Source organism: Crotalus tigris, unplaced genomic scaffold (assembly GCF_016545835.1).
Source record: "Crotalus tigris isolate CLP2741 ecotype Arizona unplaced genomic scaffold, ASM1654583v1 scf7180000019031.1477733, whole genome shotgun sequence".
In the NCBI taxonomy this organism is placed as follows: Eukaryota; Metazoa; Chordata; class Lepidosauria; order Squamata; family Viperidae; genus Crotalus; species Crotalus tigris.
The window spans coordinates 1,141,438-1,164,963 of record NW_024097335.1 but is presented as its reverse complement, the minus strand read 5'-3'; the positions used below and the strand labels follow the sequence as shown (position 1 = coordinate 1,164,963).

Sequence of the window (23,526 nt, the reverse complement as noted above, 5' to 3'; positions counted from 1 at the left end):
GGGTCGGACACGACTTTGCAATTAACAACAAAAATATCCGTTTAGATTACTTGCACGGCTTCTAAAGCATTACTTGTTCACCGAGAAAGAAAGCGCATACTCTACCTTGTGACGCCACATCACAGACTAGGTTCACCTGGTTCAAAGGCAGGGTCCAGAATGCTAGCTCTTCTGTAAAACTCAAGGCTCTGCCTTCGTGTCTTTCCAGAGGGAAGGCCTGCACGTTTAAATATATCGGACCCTAAGAGAAATGAAAAACGAAGAGTCCTGAAACCCACAACTGAGACGAAACAAAACAAGCTTCTTAACAAATCTTGCCAAGCGGGCTAGCTGAAGCAAGATAACTACAGGATGCAAGATAATTAGAACCAAGGAGAAATTTCCTGGTAGGGAGAACAATTAATCAGGGGAACAACCTGCCTCCAGAAGTTGTGGGTGTGTGGAGGTTTTTAAGAAGAGATTAGGACAGCTATTTGTCTGAAATGGTATAGGGTTTCCTGCCTGGGCAGGGGTTGGTCTAGATGACCTCCAAGGTCCCTTCCGAGTCTGTTATTCTGTTATTCCTTCCTTCCTTCCTTCCTTCCCTCCCTCCCTCATTTCTCCAACACTGGAGGTTTTTAAAAAGAGACTAGGACAGTAATTTATCTGAGATGGTATAGTGTTTCCTGCCTGAGCAGTGGGTTGGTCTAGATGACCTCCAAGGTCCCTTCTGAGTCTGTTATTCTGTTATTCTTTTCCTTCCTTCCTTCCTTCCTTCCTTCCTTCCCTCCCTCCCTCCCCTCCCTCCCTCCCTCCCTTCCTTCCTTCCTTCCTTCCTCCTTCCTTTCTCCAACACTGGAGGTTTTTAAGAAGAGACTGGACAGCCATTTGTCTGAAATGGTATAGGGTTTCCTGCCTGAGCAAGGGTTGGACTAGATGACCTCCAAGGTCCCTTCTGAGTCTGTTATTCTGTTATTCTTTTCCTTCCTTCCTCCTTCCTTTCTCCAACACTGGAGGTTTTTAAGAAGAGACTGAACAGCCATTTGTCTGAAATGGTATAGGGTTTCCTGCCCGAGCAGTGGGTTGGTCTAGATGACCTCCAAGGTCCCTTCTGAGTCTGTTATTCTGTTATTCTTTTCCTTCCTTCCTTCCTTCCTCTTATCCAACACTGGAGGTTTTTAAGAAGAGACTGACAGCCATTGTCTGAAATGGTATAGGGTTTCCTGCCCGAGCAGTGGGTTGGTCTAGATGACCTCCAAGGTCCCTTCTGAGTCTGTTATTCTGTTATTCTTTTCCTTCCTTCCTTCCTTCCTCCTTCCTTTCTCCAACACTGGAGGTTTTTAAGAAGAGACTAGGACAGCCATTTGTCTGAAATGGTATAGGGTTTCCTGCCTGAGCAAGGGTTGGACTAGATGACCTCCAAGGTCCCTTCTGAGTCTGTTATTCTGTTATTCTTTTCCTTCCTTCCTCCTTCCTTTCTCCAACACTGGAGGTTTTTAAGAAGAGACTGAACAGCCATTTGTCTGAAATGGTATAGGGTTTCCTGCCCGAGCAGTGGGTTGGTCTAGATGACCTCCAAGGTCCCTTCTGAGTCTGTTATTCTGTTATTCTTTTCCTTCCTTCCTTCCTTCCTCCTTCCTTTCTCCAACACTGGAGGTTTTTAAGAAGAGACTGGACAGCCATTTGTCTGAAATGGTATAGGGTTTCCTGCCTGAGCAAGGGTTGGACTAGATGACCTCCAAGGTCCCTTCTGAGTCTGTTATTCTGTTATTCTTTTCCTTCCTTCCTCCTTCCTTTCTCCAACACTGGAGGTTTTTAAGAAGAGACTGAACAGCCATTTGTCTGAAATGGTATAGGGTTTCCTGCCCGAGCAGTGGGTTGGTCTAGATGACCTCCAAGGTCCCTTCTGAGTCTGTTATTCTGTTATTCTTTTCGTTCCTTCCTTCCTTCCTCCTTCCTTTCTCCAACACTGGAGGTTTTTAAGAAGAGACTGGACAGCCATTTGTCTGAAATGGTATAGGGTTTCCTGCCCGAGCAGTGGGTTGGTCTAGATGACCTCCAAGGTCCCTTCTGAGTCTGTTATTCTGTTATTCTTTTCCTTCCTTCCTTCCTTCCTCCTTCCTTTCTCCAACACTGGAGGTTTTTAAGAAGAGACTAGGACAGCCATTTGTCTGAAATGGTATAGGGTTTCCTGCCCGAGCAGGGGTTGGACTAGATGATCTCCAAGGCCCCTTCCAACATTATTATTATTAAGGGGATCGGGTGACCCCGGGACAGTGTAATTGTCATATATACGAGTCAGTTTCCAAGCGTCCAAATTTTAATCCCGTGATTATGGGGAGGCTGCAACGGTCGTTAAGTGTGTGAAAAACGGTCGTAAGTCATTTCCTTCAGTGCTGTAGTAACTTGGAATGGTCACTAAAGGGACTGTTGTAAGGCGAGGACTGCCTGTGCTGCTGAGTTCTGTCTAGAGGACCGGTTGGTGCGTTCAGCTGTTGAAAGAGCTAATGCGGAATTGAAAGCTATTTCTTCTTCTTTGTCTTGTGCCCTATCCATTATCGGACATTGGCGATCCTGTTTTTATCAGCCGCCGCATGAAAAAGTGCTGCTGAGTTTTGTCCAAACCGGTCCCTTAGATTTGGAAGCCACAATGTTCTTCTTCTGCCTGGACCTCATTTGCCTTCCATCTTTCCCTGGAGGATTAAATGGAGTAGGCCGAATTTTTCTGGGTGTCGCATCGCATGTCCGAAATAGTCTAATTTTCGTTTTTTAATTGTGTTGACGATTTCCCTCGGCTTTCCCAGGCGGCTGATCACCTCCTCGTTTCTGATCTTGTCAGCCCAGCTTCTACGTAACAGCCACCTGTCAATCCACGATTCTAGTCTCTTCAGGTGGCTTTCTGTCAGAGACCAACTCTCTACTCCACGGAGCAGGAGAGAAAAAATATAGCATCTGACGAGCCTGATTTTCAGTCTTAGGCTTATGTCGTGACTGCAGAAGCTATTTGGAAGACGAATTCGGGCAGTGACAGGGGTAGGAGATGAAGCGACAATGTGGCCGGTAAAACACTCGTGCCAAAAGGGTTGAAATGATCGCGGGGGATCTTTGGAGTTTAGGAAGGGTTAAAACTCAAAATGGCAATCTTTTGCCTCTGCTCCTCGCCCTTAATGTGTCCACGAAATAAACCACAATGGAAGGGTCGAAATGTAGGTATGCTACGTTTAAGTCACCATCATTGTAGGGTTTTAGAATCACCCATTCTGGGCTGTCCACTTTAGACTTCTGCATATTTCTTTACTATAATAAATCACTTGTGATCCAGCCACTCACATCTTCTTTCTTTAATTTGAAAATCATCACCCCTAATCAGGAAGTCATTCCATGGTTCTTTGTATGTTTGTGTGTGTGTTTTGCAGACATTTCATTACCCAAACAGCATCAACACTGATGATGTTCCTTAGTTGGGTCATCAAACGTCTGCAACAAAACCACCAAGCTTAGAGAGCACCAAGGACCCCACAGTCCACTTCCACCTCCTCCTCTCCATAAATCCCCCTCCCATTCTAGCACTGATGATGTTACCCAGTTGGGTCATGAAACGTCTGCAAGAAAACCAACAGGCTCAGAGAGCACCAAGGACCCCTCATTTCAACCCCCAGCTACACATATTCTCCCCTATCAACCTTAAGCTTGTACTCAGTCTCACAGACCTTCACGTCTACGCGATGAGTTTCAGTAGGACACAACAGCCTTCGTCGCGATTTCCCCAAATGATTGATTTTCCAATAGCCCATAAATTTTGTATCCGGCAATGGCAATCTGACCAGAAAAATATCACTGTGATTAATTTGGCAGACATTTCTCTTGAGTCGACAATACTTTTTTTTGCTACTGAGTCTCAAACAGTCAGGAATGTGAGAATCCACAAAGACACAGCTTCCCTTTACTGGAAATTCAGGGGAAACGGTGAGCAATGACTCCTTCGTGTATCACTTGTACATTACTCACTCAATCTAGTTGCTTTTTCATAAACAGGACAAAAAGGATAAGATCCGCTCTAACTTAAACCGGGAATCTTTAAGGGGAAAAAGAGATAATAAGGCTACTAAAGTACGAAGGCAAAATGGATGGAAGTTTAAACAACTGGTAATATTGCCTAAGAAATGTTCATATGCCACACTGAAATGGTATACAGAGCAATATTATAACTATTAACTAAGCCATAGTTCAATGGTTTCTTGGAGGCAGGTTTTAAAACTAGCATATTTCAGAGGAGTGGGAAGTAATTGAATAAATATCTGTAATTCTGTCTGCGAGATTTTACATCTCTCGAGTTAAGGATGATTCTAGAGATGGTTTATTCACTAACCACTGAATGAGATCTATAGCGAAAAAAGTGGACTTATCTCAAAAAACAGACAAACAACAGAACCAGCTTTTACAAGTCTGTTTCGCATAACCTTTGCAAGCATACAGGGAAATACTTGTTTTAATTTAAGATGGTTTCTCCAGGTTGCTATGGTTTGAGCGTAAAAATGCGACCCTGTAACATACTCCTACAGTGCTACTATTATTATTATTTATAGACATCCAGGTATCTGATGTTCAGTAAATAAGCATCCCATAAAACAGGGTCTCCATAAATAACATTAAGCAAACTAGATACCTTGACACAGTTTGGAATTAATGCAAGGCAGCAGAAAGAAAATTTTGTTTTGGTCGTCCAATTGGAGGAAACAATGTCTGTTATTCACGAACTTCTGTTAAAATACGAAAATGCGTCAGCAGGGTGATTTGCGTGGTTGCTGTAATGACATCATTACAAAATGATGTTAACCACCAGATAAATTTGACAGGTGCCAGGCAAGACCTGTTGAATCGAGATCTTTTAATCTGAATTTCCACAGTACTTTGGGGAAAGTGTCTCGTGCCGGATTTAAAAGCCAAGTCAATTCACTTCATTTCCATTTAAAAAAAAAAAAGTTACAAACCAAGCTTTGCCCGCAGGACAACGATAAATTAGGAAAAGACCAATCAATGAATAGAAACCGAAAAGAATCAAAACAAATATTTCCCTTTATTTATTTCCATTGCACAAATCACCCATGTTAATTAGATTTTTTTTTAAAAAAAACAAACAACTCCTCCATTCGAACATATTGATGTATCCCGTAAATGTACGCCGATCGTGTTGTATAAATAAATAATTATGCAAGTGGATGACCATTCCGGAGGAAAATACACACGGAATTTTGCTTCAAGCGTTCCAGGTTTTTACAACTAGCAGCAAATACAGCAGACAATGAACCTTACTCCTTGGCCATCTGTACGTTGTCGGCCTTGGCACCGATAGGTATTCCGTGTTTATGCAACGTGCTAATTAATATCTCACGCATTTCTTTGTTGTAGGAGTCAAAATCGAAGACGTTCCGGACCACGTTCGCAAGTCCTTCTGTCGGAAACTTCTGCGGAGATTAAGAAAGGGACAGAAGAAAAAAAAACAAACAAAAAACAAAGCGTTGAGTTTGTTGTGGGTGATGGAAAGTGTGACTTGAAAGCTCACAGAGGTTCCCTTACACAACACACACGCAAATCTAGGTGTTTGCCACCCACTTCTCCGTGGATTGCAATACCTAGAAACGTGTTTGTCAAGCCTTTATACATTTCAAGGGGAAATTATGAATGGGCTATTTAATTAGGAGTGATGGGACAACAACTTGAAGGCAGGACAAGAAGCAACGGGTGGAAACTAATCAAGGAGAGAAGCAACCTAGAACTAAGGAGAAACTTCCTGACAGTGAGAACAATTAATCAGTGGAACATCCTGCCTCCAGAAGCAGTAAATGCTCCAACACTGGAAGTTTTTAAGAAGAGACTGGACAGCCATTTGTCCGAAATGGTGTAGGGTTTCCTGCCTGAGCAGGGGGTTGGACTAGATGACCTCCAAGGTCCCTTCCAACTTTACTACTACTATTATTATTATAACTTCAAATTGTGTGGTCTTTTAAACAAACAAACCCTTGCATTCAGAGGGCTATATCCAATGTCCTGCTCACACAATGGCACCTCTTCCCCTCTCTTTCCCTTCAAACTTTTTTTTCGGGAACGTGAGGGAATGTTGGGTGCAAAGGATCGGGACCATACACTGAGTTGCAGTTAGGAGGTTTATTGCTCAAGGTTAGATACCAGAATCTGGTCAATGAAAATTCAGATCAAATTGGCGCCAGATAAGGGGCAATGGCGTTCAAGAGGGATTGGATTTGATGACCATTTGTGACAACGTAAGGATTCTGAGCCGATGCTGCATTTCACTCCAGCCCCAGCTCTTCTCTGCCTGCTCTTCTGCTACAGGAAGAAAGATAGGAAGAAGACATTATTGGAGACAATTTCGGAGATTAAACTTTCCGAGCGTTATTTATTTTGGGGACTTTTGATGCAACCTTGCGATTCTATTACTGCCCACAGCGACCGGTAAGGAAATCTGATTGCATTACTAACGGACTGTGTTAACTGTGGTATTGGAACTGATCCCTAGCTACTTCCATCCTAAGACTTTCCAAATCAAAAGGCACTCTGTACTGCAGTGGTCTACTTTCCTCCTTAACGATCATTTTGTAGGGGGGAAAAAAAGGAATATCCAAAATTTTGAACAGAAGGGGTCAGCCCATGCTCCGAAGCACCCGAGGACAAGACAAGAAGGAACGGATGGAAGCTAGAACTAAGGAGAAATTTCCTAACAGTGTGAACAATTAACTGATGGAACTCCTTGCCTCCAGAAGTTGTGGGTGCTCCATCACTGGAGGTTTTTAAGAAGAGACTGGACAACCATTGGTCAGAAATGGTATAGGGCAGGGGTAGGCAACCTTGGCTCTTTTATGACTCGTGGACGTCAACTCCCAGAATTCTGAGCCAGCCATGGCGCAGCATGGAAAGCTCTCCCTTTCCCCTCAGCGTGGCTGGCTCAGGAATTCTGGGAGTTGAAGTCCACCAGTCATAAAAGAGCCAAGGTTGCCTACCCCGGTATAGGGTTTCCTGCCTGAGCAGGGGGTTGGACTAGAAGACCTCCAAGGTCCCTTCCGACTCTGTTATTCTGGACTGTGACACCCACATAGCCCAAACATGATGTGAATGAAAACAGCTACTACATGAGAATAGGTTAGCTTGAGGTCATACAAAGCTCCTTGTATGAAGGGATGTCCAATTTTTCCAAGGCACATTTTTCTCCTCTCCTTTTCAGACTTACAAATGAAGCATTTATTCGGTTGCGAACCAGAGAGAAAATCTGAACCATCGGTGATCAGCTGGATTTGATAGCTAAATAAATCAGGCTGTGAAGAGGCACATCCTGAAGCTGACTTTGCTTGCCAGCAGTATAAATACCTTTCAACTAAAACTGATTACATTTGTGTGTGTGTGTGTGTGTGTGTGTGTGTGTGTGTGTGTGTGTATGTATGTATGTGTATATGTGTGTGTGTATATGTGTGTATACACACACACACACACACACATATATGTATATGTATAAAACACCCTGATTTCGCAGAGGAACGCTTAGCAGAGCCCTACAAGTATAGAAACAGATATTGTGTAATGATTTAAACTTCCTTCCTCTGTTCCCAAGCTGTGAGATTGTATCACTTCCCTCCTTCCTTTCATCCCAACTGGTTCCCATTACCTGCTAGACACTGGGGGGGGGGGAATGCCTCTGTGTCCTAAACAATGACGTTTGTTTCTGCGTGCTACTGGTTGAAGAAAATCTAAATAAATCCAGTGAATCCCTTGATCCAGATCCCTGGGAAGCACTTGAGGTTAAGCCAAGACTGAATTCAAACCAGAAACTGAAGTGTGTGTGTGAATTAAGACCGTCCCTTGCTTTAATGTCATAATTATGTCCATTCCTTAGTTATTTTTAGATTCATTTATGGAACAGTTCAGCCTCCAGCTTGTTCAATCATGACGGTTCTTTGGCATAAACAAGCCTTCCAGGATCTTTTCCTTCTTTTTAACTATTTAAGATACTGGGAGATACTTGAAAGAAAAAGCTAGAATCTTCTGAAAATGCAGCATATGCCACGTAAAGAACTATTCGGTAGACGTATTCTTAAACAGCCAGCTCTGATGCCAGATATTCAAGACATTGGGTCTGGTTTCCATGTCTGGTTATATCAGGTGTGAAAGTCCACCTGTGAAGGTTCAATCCAGTCAATTTACTGCTAAAAGCCTATGAACAGGAATGATAATAATAAAGTTGGAAGGGACCTTGGAGGTCATCTAGTCCAACCCCCTGCTCAGGCAGGAAACCCTATACCATTTCGGACAAATGGCTGTCCAGTCTCTTCTTAAAGACTTCCAGTGTTGGAGCATTTACCGCTTCTGGAGGCAGGTTGTTCCACTGGTTAATTCTTCTAACTGTCAGGAAGTTACTCCTTAGTTCTAGGTTGCTTCTCTCCTTGCTTAGTTTCCATCCGTTGCTTCTTGTCCTGCCTTCTCAACTAATGATCAGCACCTGGTTAAAGCTAGATAAGAGGCAAGGGCACTCAAAGAGAGTTGGACTTTAGTTCACTTGTGACTACTTAGGGATTCTAGGTTGATCCCTCTTTTAACTCCAGCCCCGGGTTCTGCCACTCCTTCTCCTACAGGTTAAGACACTTGGCAGATGGCTTTTAATTCAGTATTTCTTAAAGTTGGCAATTTTAAGATGCCTAGACTTCAAGTTTCCGATTTCTCCAGCAAGCCATGCTGGCTTGGGACTTCAAGGAGTTGAACTCTCCACATCTTAAAATCGCTACGGTCGAGAAATGCTGGTTTAATTGATCAATTAGTCAGGAGCAGGACAACGATGAGGAACTCACGCGCCACGGTACTCCCACACCATTTGCTCTATGTTCTACTGGTCCCACTGACCAACTACACCTGAAATACTGTGTCACACCTCAGTGAAATAAAGATACTGAGGAACCAGAAAGAGAGCAAGGATGAGGAATCAAGTTAGACGAGGGGTTTAGAGGCTAAATCTTTTTCTTTTTAACAACACAGGCAACCAAACAGGATGAAGAGAAGACTCTCTTTGAATTGTATGGGATTTTTCAGGGCACAAAACAATGCAACCATATCGGGAAGAATTCTACTCTTTTCACTTACAGGAAGGGAGTAAGAGAATAAGAGAGCTGGAAGGGACTTTGGAGGTCTTCTAGTCCCACCCACCCCCTGATCAACCCTACACCGTTTCGGAGAAATGGTTGTCCAAACGCTTGTTTAAAAACTCCAGTGTTGGAGCAACCCACAACCCAACAAAAGGAACATGACACAGCTTGGATTCACACCGATCCAAAAAATCAGAAATTAAGCCAGTGGTTCTCAAACTTTCTAATGCGGCGACCCCACAATACAGTTCCCCATGTTGTGGTGACCCCCAACCACTTATACATCACCGGGTGCCAGGGGCGTGGCCAAAGAAAAGGGGGAAAAAATGGCGGACAGCCTTGTTTGGCGACCCCCGTGAAATGGTCGTTCGACCCCAAATGGGGTCCCGACCCACAGGTTGAGAACCACTGAATTAAGCCATTCATAATTAATTGAACGAGGAAGGACACAAAAAGAGTCCCTGCTTCTATCTCAATGAGGACACGTTTCTTTAAGATTTGGTGACATCAAAGGCGAAAGCATCCTTAGAAACATCTTCTGAAACACGCCAGGCTTTCCAAAGGTTAAAAATAGCCTTTAAAGTCAAATAATAATTGATTAGTGAACAGTCCAGTATTAGGAACAGTCATACACTACCTGTAAATGCTTGACAATGTTCACGACTTCTCGAGTTGAGTAAGGATAATTGATAATTCCTTGGTCGGCCAAACTTCGCAGCTCTCCAAAAGCTGCTACCAGTTTCTGGAGAACTGAGTCTGGGACATCGGGCCCGTACTGTCGAAGCATGGCTAGTTCTGAGTTTGGTTTTGGGTTATCAACTGCATGACAGCTAAATATGTCTCCTGGAAGAGGCAAGAAGAAGAAAGGAGAAAATGGCATCCAATAGGTTAATTCATTTGTTTGTCAGTCGCGAAGTCGTGTCCGACCCATCGCGACTCCATAGACAACGTTCCTCCAAGCCTTCCTGTTCTCTACCATCTTCTGAAGTTCATTGAAGCTCACGCCTACTGCTTCAGTGACTCCATCCAGCCACCTCCTTCTCTGTCGTCCCCTTCTTCTCTTGCCCTCCATCTTTCCCAGCATTAGACTCTTCTCCATGGAGTCCTTCCTTCTCATGAGGTGGCCAAAGTCTTTGAGTTTCAACTTCAGGATCTGGCCTTCTCAAGAGCAGTCGGGGTTGATCTCCTCTAGGACTGACCAGTTTGATTGCCTTGCAGTCCAGGGGACTCACAGGAGTCTTCTCCAGCACCATAGTTCAAAGGCCTCAATTCATTTATAGTACTTAATAAAGAAGAAGACTTTGCACTGTAGTGTACTAGAGTGAACTCACAGGGGTGCTGCGAAATATTTTAAACTTTTAAAGAAAACACAAGAGGTTTAAGCTTAGCTTGCTTACTACAACTACGACTAGCCCTTCAGCAAGAAGCTTATTTTTTTACTCATATTCATTTTTTTGAAAAAAAAAAATAATTTTAGATTAGGTAACCTTTATTGTCATTTATTCCTGGGGGCACAATGGCACACATTAAAAATGAAATTTAGGTGCTTGTTCTCAAAATTACACATACACAACCCACATTTAAAACACACTATATGCAACATATGTATAGACCAGGGTTAGGCAATCTTGGTTCTTTTATGACTCGTGGACTTCAACTCCCAGAATTCCTCAGCCAGCATGGGGGAGCTATGGCCCCCTCATGACTCGTGGACTTCAACTCCCAGAATTCCTCAGCCAGCGTGGGGGAACTATGGCCCCCTCATGACTCGTGGACTTCAACTCCCAGAATTCCTCAGCCAGCGTGGGGGAACTATGGCCCCCTCATGACTCGTGGACTTCAACTCCCAGAATTCCTGAGCCATCATGGCTCAGCTTGGAAACCTCTCCCCTTCCCCTCAGCGTGGCTGGCTCAGGAATTCTGGGAGTTGAAGTCCCCAAGTCATAAAAGAGCCAAGGTTGCCTACCCCTGGAACAGACCTACACCCTTGGACTAAAATACATACTTTAAATTTTTGAAGAAAATAAGCTTAGCTTTCTTACTACGCTACTACTAGCCCTTCAGAATGGAGCTTATTTTTTTTTTTTTTTTGAAAAAAACATTTTTCTAGGAAAAATTACGCATGGCCCAAAATACATATTTCTTTTCCCAAAAAGCAAAGGAGCAAGAGAGTCTAAAATAAAGAAACGGTTTTAATACACCTACACTTTGAGGTCCGTCCGTCCCCCCTGCAACCAGACTAGTGAAACGAAAGTAGCATCTTTTCATAGACAGGACCATAAAATAGCAGCTTTTAATCAAGTGTGTGTGACTTACCAAGTGTTCCAAAAAAGTCATTTCCCAAGAAAGGGAATCCCGGCCTGTTTGCTAAAACAACCATCCTAAAATCCGGATGCATTACTATGACATTTTTTCTCCCATCTGCAGCATCAGCATCTGGAAGATTAGACAAACAAAAACAGCCTTTTCAATCTGATTAAGACTTTATTCCGGAAAGCAATGACTTGCTTATCAAAGGATACTACAAATTACTATTAATTAATCACTAAAGCCCTCCATTTCTCTGAAGAAAATTACATCTCCAGTTATGTTATTAACAGCTCTTAATTTATTAATCCGTAAGAAAGTCAGCTACTGGAAGACTTTCTCTCTGGGACGGCTTACTAGAAACAATGCGTCTCCCGTCGGACAGAATCATCTCTCCGCTCTCCACCAAAGTTTTCAAAATGCAGGTGACGTTTGTGGGTGCCTTGTCTGCCTCGTCAATCATGAGGATGTGCCCCTTTTTGACAGCTTTCACCTAGAAAGAGATGATTGGGATGAGACAAACGTTGGCGGGGAAAAAAAATATTACTAATATTAGAAATCTAGTCTTTCCAGCCTAGATGCAACACAGTGGGTTCCCATTCTGATATGAAGGCTACTTTTATTATTATTATGGACAAGGCAAGCCAAGCAAAGATATTCCTAGGTCATCCCCCCCAAAAAAGAAAAATATCTATTTCACAAATTTGATGAATGTGGATCAGAAGAAAACTGTCTGTCCGTCTATCCGTCCGTCCATTCGTCCGTCCATCCATCTATCCACCTATCCTCTTTTTTTCATCTATCTATCTATCTATCTATCTATCTATCTATCTATCTATCTATCCTCTTTTCTCTTTCTTCTTTCTACCAATCCATCCAATCTATATCTATCTACTATCTCTCTATCCATCCACTTACCCATACACCTATCCTTTTTTATCTATCTATCTATCTATCTATCTATCTATCTATCTATCTATCTATCTACTATCTATCTATCCATCCATCTATCCACGTATACGTCTTTCTTTCTTTTCTTTTTCTATCTATTCTCCATCCACCTACTTTTTTTATCCATCCATTCATCCATCCACCTTTCTTTCTTTCTCTTTTTCTTTCTCTATCTATCTACTATCTATCCATCCATCCACCTATATGTCTTTCTTTCTTTTCTTTTTCTATCTATTCTCCATCCACCTACCTTTTTTATCCATCCATTCATCCACCTTTCTTTCTTTCTTTCTTTCTTTCTTTCCTTCTTTTTCTTTCTCTTTCTTTCTTTTCTTTCTTTCTTTCTTTTTCTTTCTCTAGCTATCTATCTACTATCTATCTATCCATCCATCTATCCACCTATACGTCTTTCTTTCTTTTCTTTTTCTATCTATTCTCCATCCACCTACCTTTTTTATCCATCCATCCATCCATCCATCCATCCACCTTTCTTTCTTTCTTTCTTTCTTTCTTTCTTTCTTTTTCTTTCTTTCTTTCTTTCTTTCTTTCTTTCTTTCCTTTCTCTATCTATCTATCTATCTATCTATCTATCTATCTATCTATCTATCTATCTATCTATCTATCTATCTATCTACTGTATCTATCTGTATCTACCTACCTACCTACCTACCTACCTATCTTATAAATTATAATAACCTAATTTATTTAGGGGACAGTCTTCTTACAACGTGAACCCTGGATTTACCAGGGACTCCACGCAGAGGGGCCTGCCCCACGAGCGCATGGGTTCTCTCAGATTTTAACGACGGAAGCAGCAACCCAGTCGCCCCTTGCAAGAGACTTACGAGTGGAGAGTCCTCGTACACAATCAGGCCCTCTTTCACGGACGGCTGAAGCGTCAGGCTCTGCACGGTGGTGTCCCTAGGGCGGCAAATCAGGGACAGGCTTCTAGTCACGGATCCCAGCTGAGCACCTCAGTGCATTGGGGAAAGTGGGGAGGGAGGGAGGGAGGGGAAGTTGCATTTGCAAACATGCTGTGCTATTTTCTACTCCCTGATTCACAACGGGAGGCAGCATACATTTTTCTTCTCTTTTAATCACTTCTGCCGGTCACCGAGTGTTCCCTTTTCCAAAGGCCAGCAGGGGCCATTTAAAGCCCTAACATTAAAAGCTGGTGTTTTGAGTCCAGTCGGAGGAATCTAAGTGCCTTAGTGGATCTGTAGTACAGGTAGCCCCTGGCTTGCGACAATGGGGGCCAGAATCTCCACTGCTACGTGAGGCCGTTGTTAACGGAGTATTGCCATAGTCCCGGCTGACTCTGCCCACCGCCAGGAAGTTCGATCCTGACCAGCTCAAGGTGGGCTCAGCCTTCCGTCCTTCCGAGATCGGTAAAAATGAGGACCCAGAGGGTTGGGGGCTCATATGCTGACCCTTTAAACCCCTTAGAGAGGGCTGTAAAAAAGCACTGTGAAGCGGTATATAAGTGCTATTGCTAGGGCTATTTTGCCACAGTTGTTAAGCAACTCCCTGCGTAAAACGAACTGTCGTTAAGTACATGCCAGTTGCCAACTGTCTGAATTTTGATCACGTGACCGTGGGATATTACAACGGTCATGAGAGTGAAATATGGTCGTTAAATCCCATTTTTCAGTGCCGTTGTAACTTTGAACGGTCACTAAACGAATGCTTGTAAGTCAAGGACTACCTGTATATATAACTCCCCCACTTCCACAGAGGGGGGCTCTGGTTTCTCTTCAGATTTTGTGTGTGTGTGTGTGTGTGTTTCTGTGTATGCATATGTATGTATATAAAAGCAGTTTTTAAAAATATGTTTAATGTTTATTTATATTTCATATCAGTCTACTCCCTCAGAGAGACATTCTGGTTTCTCTTCACATAATATGTGTAATAGTTTTCTAAAATATTTTTAACCTTTATTTATATTTTCATATTTCTTAACTGCCCACTCCCTCAGAGAGGGGTTCCAGTTGCTCTTCACATTATATATATAATAGTTTTCTAAAATATTTTAAACCTTTATTTATCTTTCATATTTCTTAACTGCCCACTCCTTCAGGGAGATTTCTCTTCACATTATATATGTAATAGTTTTCTAAAATATTTTTAACCTTTATCTTTCATATTTCTCAACTGCCCACTCCCTCAGAGAGGGGTTCCAGTTGCTCTTCACATTATATATGTAATAGTTTTCTAAAATATTTTTAACTTTTATTTATCTTTCATATTTCTCAACTGCCCACTCCCTCAGAGAGGGGTTCCAGTTGCTCTTCACATTATATATGTAATAGTTTTCTAAAATATTTTTAACTTTTATTTATCTTTCATATTTCTTAACTGCCCACTCCCTCAGGGAGATTTTTCTTCACATTATATATATATAATGGAGTTCATGTGTTTAACAAAAATTAATAGACAATAGTTAATTACCATAAACAATATGTTATTTAATTGCTCGATGGTCTTCTTGCTAATATATATTCAAAGTTACATATCACATTCCTTTCTCTCTAACTGGTTTTTCTAGCCATTGATAGAAATTATCCCATGTTCTAAAATATACTGTCTTCTTTCTCTTTTCTCTTTAAAGTCAATCTGTCCATTTCTGCACACTCTTAAATTTTTCCTTAATTAATTCTTCTTCAGTTGATAAATTTTCATTTTTCCAATGTTGGGCAAATACAATTCTTGCTGCAGTTAGTAGGTGTGGAATTAAATACATACAAACTTTCTCATAATTTGCTCCTATTATTCCTTACTAAACTAATTCTGGCTTAAAGTCTATTTATTTTTTTAGTCATTTTCTCCAACCATAAATGTATTTTTAAGCAAAATCTTTTTGCCTCAGGGCATGTCCACCAGATATGGTAATAAGTACCTTACCTGGTCTTGTTTGCATTTCCAACACTTATTGCAAGTATTTTTAAACATTTTTGCTAATCTCACTGGTCTCCTATGCCATCTGTAAAACATTTTATGTAAGTTTTCTTAATATGCCACTGCTTGAGTTAATTTGACATTTCTGGTTTCTCTTCAGATTATATATATAGTAGTTTTCTAAAATATTTTTTAACCTTTATCTTTCATATTTCTTAACTGCCCACTCCCTCAGAGAGGGAATCTGATTTCTTTTCACATTATATATGTGATAGTTTTCTAAAATCTTTTTAAGCTTTATTTATCTTTCATATTTCTTAACTGCCCACTCCCTTAACTGCAATCTGAAGAGAAAACAGAGCCCTACTCTGAAGGAGTGGGCAGTTAAGAAATATGAAAGATAAATAAATATTTTTTAAAAAGCCTTTTGCCTAACTCCAAATGTTGACAGCAAGAATCCCACCCTCCAAAGCTCGGCTCACCTGTGCAGCTGCAAATATTCTCTGGGTCGATTTAACAGCTGGAGGAATCTGTCGACCACTTTATTTTTCCCCACACCCTGCAACAACAAGGCAACCACAATGAGGGATATTTTAGAGGGGAAGATAGCGTGGAACAGTCTCTACAAAGGAACTCAATTTGCCAGCTAAAATGAGAATCGTCCTCAGTTTCTGGCACTAAAACTCCAGGCCACGACATCCCAGGTAAATACAAAAAGGATGATGATCAGGCTACATCCCACTTAAAACCATTATTAACTCACCGAACTCCTTGCAAACAAAAGAGTTTAATTGCATCATTTTTTTAATCAAAAGGGAAGGTTGATTTGCTGTAGAGTTAACGGCCGTAATGCCTCGTGGCTACATGCAGATAGTTCTCGGCTTGTTGTTGTTAGTTGCGAAGTCGTGTCCGACCCATCGCGACCCCATGGACCACGTTCCTCTAGGTCTTCCTGTCCTTTATCATCTTCTGGAGTCCATTGAAGATCACGCCTGCTGCTTCAGTGACTCCATCCAGCCACCTCCTTCTCTGTCATCCCCTTCTTCTCTTGCCCTCCATCTTTCCCAGCATCAGGCTCTTCTCCAGTGAGTCCTTCCTTCCCATTAGATGGCCAAAGTACTTGAGTTTCAGCTTCAGGATCTGGCCTTCTCAAGAGGAGTCGGGGTTGATCTCCTCTAGGACTGACCGGTTTGGTCGCCTTGCAGTCCAGGGGACTCGCAGGAGTCTTCTCCAGCACCATAGCTCAAAGGCCTCTATTCTTTGGCGCTCAGCCTTTCTCATGGTCCAACTTTCACAGCCATACATTGCAAGTGGGAAAACCATGGCCTGGACTATATGCACTTTTGTTGGCAGGGTGATGTCTCTGCTTTTTAGTATGCTGTCTAGATTTGCCATAGCTTTCCTCCCCAGGAGCAAGCGTCTTTTAATTTCTTGGCTACAGTCCCCATCTGTGGTGATCTTGGAGCCCAGGAAGATAAAATCTGTCACTACCTCCATTTCTTTCCCACCTATTATTTGATCCCAAAATTCCTGTTGCTCAGCGAAAAAGGGACTTTTTCCCCGTTTTACAACCTTCCTTAACAACTGCAGTTGTTAAGTTAGTAATGTCGTTAAGTGGAATTCGCTCCCCATTGAGTTTGCCTCTCAGAAGGACCCAAAAAGGGGTCATGTGACCCCAGGACGCGGCGATCGTCGTAAGTACGAGTCAGGGGCCAAGCGTCTGAATTTTGATCAGGGGATGCCGCAACGGTCGTAAGTGTGAAAACGGTCGTACGTCACATTTTTTTTCAATGCCGTTGTAACTTTGAACGGTCCCTAAATGGACTGTTGTTAAATTGAGGGCAGGCCCGTATTCGGAAGTCACGCTTACAATTTCAGGGAAACTGACTCGTTGGCAGAACAGATAAAGAGCTTTGAATATTTAAATGCGCAAAATGGATTGGATAGGGAAAAAAAAAATGTGATTTCTCTTACCTGGTTGCCCACTAAAAGAAGATGCTCTCCGAGCAAAAAGTCTTTTAACATGTCTTCCATCACCATCATATGCTAACATGGAAAAGAAAGCCATGTTTTAAAATTGGGAAGAAAAGAAAAAGGAGTGAGTGAAAACACTGAAGTATGAATGCTGTTGTGATTCTTCTGAGTCAGCCGCACAGAATTATACTCGTCGGAGAATCATTACGACGAGGGGTCCCTGGTGCTCCTTCAACTTGGTGGTTTTCTTGCAGACGTTTCATGACCCAACTGGGCAACATCATCAGTGCTAGGAAGTAGTGTGTTTTTTTGGAGAAGAGGAGGAAGAGGAGGGGGGGGGGCTGTGGGGTCCTTGGTGATCCTTGAGCTTGGTTGTTTTCTTGCAGATGTTTCATGACCCAACTAGGTAACATCATCAGTGCTACAAGGAGTCCTAGCTAGCACTGATGATGTAACCTAGTAGGGTCATAAAAAGTCAGGAAGAAAATAAACAAGCTCAGAGAGCACCAAGGAACCTACAGTCCCCCCCCTCCTCCTTTTCCCCTTCCTCCCCTATAACCCCACTTCCTCCTAACATTGATGATGTTACCTTGTTGGGTCATGAAACATCTGCAACATCTGGTGAAAACCACCAAGTTCAGAGAGCACCAAGGACCTCACAGTCGTCGTCCTCCTCCTCCTCCTCCTCTCCACAAACCCAAACCCTTCTAGCATTGATGATGTTATCTAGTTGGGTCATGAAACGTCTGCAAGAAAACCACCAAGCTCAGAGAGCACCAAGGACCCCACAGTCATTCTCCTCCTCCTCCTCCCCCTCCTCCTCCTTCTCCCTACAAACACCTCTTCCTTCTAGCACTGATGATATTCCCTAGTTGGGTCATGAAACGTCTGCAAGAAAACCACCAAGCTCAGAGAGCACCAAGGACCCCCCTCTCCACTTTCTCCTCCTTGGGACAGCAAAAGAAGGGAGAGAAAGGAAGGTACTACTGGTGAGCAGACCAGTACTAATGCTACACTGGGAGATGCTGAAAGGTTTAGAATAGAGATGACTATGCACCTTACTCATTCATAAAATTGGTCCAGAATCCTAATGTCTGAAACAACAAAAATGTTCTTAAATTTCGTTTCTGCTGAACCAGGATCTGCTCTAGATTGGCCCATCAGAACCCCAAGAACACAATACGCTTGTTTGGGGTTTAAAATGGAACACACTTTCCAGATCATTCACACACACAAGAACTAAGAAGGCAGCAACGATGCACCCAATAATCTTGGATAGGTTCCAGAACTTAGCTAAATATAGCTAACTACACACAATGGAAAGAAATGCAAAACCTCTTGACTTGGGAGCAAAATGGACAAGGCCAACAAATTCGGAGTGATTGGGTATGGTTAGGAGGGCACTGACTTTTCTAGGCTGCCCTATCTATGTTTCCTGGTAAAATACATGGGAAAATCCCATAGGAGGAAAATTCCACTTAGGGTTAGGGTTAGGTCACCATGAATGCGTAGAGCAAAATGGACATCGCCAACAAATTCAGAGTCCTTGGGTATGGTTAGGAGGGCACTGACTTTTCTAGCCTGCCCTATCTATGTTTCCTGGTAAAATACATGGGAAAATCCCATTGGAGGAAAATTCCACTTAGAGTTAGGGTTAGGTCACCATGACCTCGGACAGGAAAATGGACATCGCCAACAGATTCGATGCTTGAGGTATGGTTTAGGAGGGCACTGACTTTTCTAGGCTGCCCTATCTATGTTTCCTGGTAAAATACATGGTAAAATCCCATAGGAGAAAAATTCCACTTAGGGTTAGGGTTAGGTCACCATGAATGCGTAGAGCAAAATGGACATCGCCAACAAATCAGAGTCCTTGGGTATGGTTAGGAGGGCACTGACTTTTCTAGGCTGCCCTATCTATGTTTCCTGGCAAAATTCATGGGAAAATCCCATTGGAGGAAAATTCCACTTAGGGTTAGGGTTAGATCACCATGAACTCAGAGAGCAAAATGGCCATCGCCAACAAATTCGGAGTGCTTGGGTATGGTTAGGAGGGCACTGACGTTTCTAGCCTGCCCTATCTATGTTTCCTGGCAAAATACATGGGAAAATCCCATAGGAGGAAAATTCCACTTAGGGTTAGGGTTAGGTCACCATGAACTTGTAGAGCAAAATGGACATTGCCAACAAATTCAGAGTCCTTGGGTATGGTTAGGAGGGCACTGACTTTTCTAGGCTGCCCTATCTATGTTTCCTGGCAAAATTCATGGGAAAATCCCATTGGAGGAAAATTCCACTTAGGGTTAGGGTTAGGTCACCATGAACTTGTAGAGCAAAATGGACATTGCCAACAAATTCAGAGTCCTTGGGTATGGTTAGGAGGGCACTGACTTTTCTAGCCTGCCCTATCTATGTTTCCTGGTAAAATACATGGGAAAATCCCATAGGAGGAAAATTCCACTTAGGGTTAGGGTTAGGTCACCATGAACTCAGAGAGCAAAATGGCCATCGCCAACAAATTTGGAGTGCTTGGGTATGGTTAGGAGGGCACTGAGTTTTCTAGCCTGCCCTATCTATGTTTCCTGGGAAAATACATGGGAAAATCCCATAGGAGGAAAATTCTACTTAGGGTTAGGGTTAGGTCACCATGAGCTTGTAGAGCAAAATGGACATTGCCAACAAATTCAGAGTCCTTGGGTATGGTTAGGAGGGCACTGACTTTTCTAGCCTGCCCTATCTATGTTTCCTGGTAAAATTCATGGGAAAATCCCATTGGAGGAAAATTCCACTTAGGGTTAGGGTTAGGTCACCATGAACTCAGAGAGCAAAATGGACACCGCCAACAAACTCGGAGTGCTTGGGTATAGTTAGGAGACCACTGACTTTTCTAGGCTGCCCTATCTATGTTTCCTGGTAAAATACATGGTAAAATCCCATAGGAGAAAAATTCCACTTAGGGTTAGGGTTAGGTCACCATGAACGCGTAGAGCAAAATGGACATCGCCAACAAATTCAGAGTCCTTGGGTATGGTTAGGAGGGCACTGACTTTTCTAGGTTGCCCTATCTATGTTTCCTGGCAAAATTCATGGGAAAATCCCATTGGAGGAAAATTCCACTTAGGGTTAGGGTTAGATCACCATGAACTCAGAGAGCAAAATGGCCATCGCCAACAAATTCGGAGTGCTTGGGTATGGTTAGGTGGGCACTGACGTTTCTAGCCTGCCCTATGTATGTTTCCTGGCAAAATACATGGGAAAATCCAATAGGAGGAAAATTCCACTTAGGGTTAGGGTTAGGTCACCATGAACTTGTAGAGCAAAATGGACATTGCCAACAAATTCAGAGTGCTTGGGTATAGTTAGGAAGGCAGTGACCTTTCTAGGCTGCCTTATCTATGTTTCCTGGTAAAATACAGGAGAAAATCGCATTGGAGGAAAATTCCACTTAGGGTTAGGTTAGGTCACCATGAACTCATAGAGCAAAATGGACAATGCCAACAAATTCGGAGTGCTTGGGAGTAGTTAGGAAGGCAGTGACCTTTCTAGGCTGCCCTATCTATGTTTCCTGGTAAAATACATGGGAAAATCCCATTGGAGGAAAATCCAACTTAGAGTTAGGGTTAGGTCAACATGAACTCATAGAGCAAAATTGACATTGCCAACAAATTTGGAGTGCTTGGATATGGTTAGGAGGGCACTTAGTTTTCTAGGCTGCCCTGTCTATGTTTCCTGGTAAAATACATGGGAAAAATCCCATTTAGGAAAATTCCACTTAGGGGTAGGGTTAGGTCACCATGAAGTCGTAGAGCAAAATGGACATAGCCAACAAACTCAGAGTGCTTGGGTATGGTTAGGAGGGCACTGATCATTCAACCCTGCCTTTTCTATGTTTCCTGATAAAATACATGGGAAAATCGCATTTCGGGAAATTCCACTTAGAGTTAGGTCACCATGAACCCGTAGAGCAAAATGGATATTGCCAACAAACAGAGAGTGCTTGGGTATGGTTAGGAGGGCACTGACCTTTCCAGTCTGCCCTATCTAAATTACTTGGTATAATACATGGGAAAATCCAATTTAGGGAAATTCCACTTAGGGTTAGGGTTAGGTCATCATGAACTCGTAGAGCAAAATGGACATTGCCAACAAACATAGAGTGCTTGGGTATGGTTAGGAGGGCACTGAGGATTGCAGTCTGCCTTGTCTATGTTTCCTGATAAAATACATGGGAAAATCCCATTTAGGAAAATTCCACTTAGGGCTAGGGTTAGGTCACGATAAACTCGTATAGCAAAATGGACATTGCCAACAAACTCGGAGTGATTGGGTATGGTTAGGAGGGCACTGACCTTTCCAGCCTGCACTATGTATGTTTCCTGGAAAAAACAAAGGGAAAATCCCATTTAGGAAAATTCCACTTAGGGTTAGGTTTAGGTCACCATGAACTCCTAGAGCAAAATGGACTTCGCCAACAAACTCAGACTACTTGGGTATGGTTAGGAGGGCACTGACCTTTCCAGCCTGCCCTATCTATATTTCCTGGTAAGGTAGATGGGAAAATCCCATTTAGGAAAATTCCACTTAGGGTAAGGGTTAGGTCACCATGAAGTCGTAGAGCAAAGTGGACATACCCAACAAACTCAGAGTGCTTGGGTATGGTTAGGAGGGCACTGACCTTTCCAGCCTGCCCTATCTATATTTCCTGGTAAAATACATGGGAAAATCCCATATAGGAAAATTCCACTTAGGGTTAGGGTTAGGTCACCATGAACTCGTAGAGCAAAATGGACATTGCCAACAAACATAGAGTGCTTGAATATGGTTAGGAGGGGTCTGAGGATTCCAGTCTGCCTTGTTTATGTTTCCTGATAAAATACATGGGAAAATCCCATTTAAGAAAATTCCACTTAGGGCTAGGGTTAGGTCACCATGAACTCGTAGAGCAAAATGGACATTGCCAACAAACTCAGAGTGCTTGGGTATGGTTAGTAGGGCACTGACCTTTCCAGCCTGCACTATGTTTGTTTCCTGGTAAAATACATGGGAAAATCCCATTTAGGAAAATTCCACTTAGGGTTAGGGTTAGGTCACCATGAACTCGTAGAGCAAAATGGACATTGCCAACAAACTCGGAGTGCTTGGGTATGGTTAGGAGGGCACTGACCTTTCCAGCCTGCAGTATGTTTGTTTCCTGGTAAAAACAATGGGAAAAACCCATTTCGGAAAATTCCACCTAGGATTAGGGTTAGGTCACCATGAACTCCTAGAGCAAAATGGACATTGCCAACAAACTCGGAGTGCTTGTGAATAGTTAGGAGGGCAGTGACTTTTCCAGCCTGCCCTATGTATGTTTCCTGGAAAAAACAATGGGAAAATCCCATTAAGGAAAATTCCACTTTGGGTTAGGGTTAGGTCAACATGAATTCGAAGAGCAAAATGGACATAGCCAAAAAACTCAGAGTGCTTGAGTATGGTTTAGGAGGGCACTGACCTTTCCAGCCTGCCCTATCTATATTTCCTGGTAAAATACATGGGAAAAATCCCATTTAGGAAAATTCCACTTAGGGGTAGGGTTAGGTCACCATGAAGTCGTAGAGCAAAATGGACATAGCCAACAAACTCAGAGTGCTTGGGTATGGTTAGGAGGGCACTGATCATTCAACCCTGCCTTTTCTATGTTTCCTGATAAAATACATGGGAAAATCGCATTTCGGGAAATTCCACTTAGAGTTAGGTCACCATGAACCCGTAGAGCAAAATGGATATTGCCAACAAACAGAGAGTGCTTGGGTATGGGTAGGAGGGCACTGACCTTTCCAGTCTGCCCTATCTAAATTACTTGGTATAATACATGGGAAAATCCAATTTAGGAAAATTCCACTTAGGGTTAGGGTTAGGTCACCATGAACTCGTAGAGCAAAATGGACATTGCCAACAAACATAGAGTGCTTGGGTATGGTTAGGAGGGCACTGAGGATTGCAGTCTGCCTTGTCTATGTTTCGTGATAAAATACATGGGAAAATCCCATTTAGGAAAATTCCACTTAGGGCTAGCGTTAGGTCACGATAAACTCGTATAGCAAAATGGACATTGCCAACAAACTCGGAGTGATTGGGTATGGTTAGGAGGGCACTGACCTTTCCAGCCTGCACTATGTATGTTTCCTGGAAAAAACAAAGGGAAAATCCCATTTAGGAAAATTCCACTTAGGGTTAGGTTTAGGTCACCATGAACTCCTAGAGCAAAATGGACTTCGCCAACAAACTCAGACTACTT

At 42.7% G+C, this 23,526-nt stretch overlaps 1 protein-coding gene across 2 annotated transcripts in view; it reads right to left on the bottom strand.

The window, feature by feature from the left end:
• Positions 1 to 17,349, bottom strand: part of VWA8 (von Willebrand factor A domain containing 8) — a 61,507-nt gene extending 44,158 nt beyond the window's left edge. For both annotated transcript variants that reach the window (XM_039358574.1, XM_039358575.1), the window contains exons 1-9: positions 17,250 to 17,349; positions 15,758 to 15,834; positions 13,226 to 13,301; positions 11,787 to 11,922; positions 11,439 to 11,558; positions 9,760 to 9,965; positions 5,293 to 5,444; positions 3,690 to 3,798; positions 106 to 241 (exon numbers count right to left, since the gene is read on the bottom strand). In XM_039358574.1, coding sequence (XP_039214508.1) covers positions 106 to 241; positions 3,690 to 3,798; positions 5,293 to 5,444; positions 9,760 to 9,965; positions 11,439 to 11,558; positions 11,787 to 11,922; positions 13,226 to 13,301; positions 15,758 to 15,834; positions 17,250 to 17,318 — 1,081 coding nt within the window. In that variant the 5' untranslated portion in view covers positions 17,319 to 17,349. The remainder of the gene's footprint in view (positions 1 to 105; positions 242 to 3,689; positions 3,799 to 5,292; positions 5,445 to 9,759; positions 9,966 to 11,438; positions 11,559 to 11,786; positions 11,923 to 13,225; positions 13,302 to 15,757; positions 15,835 to 17,249) is intronic.
• Between the last annotated feature and the right edge of the window lie 6,177 nt (positions 17,350 to 23,526).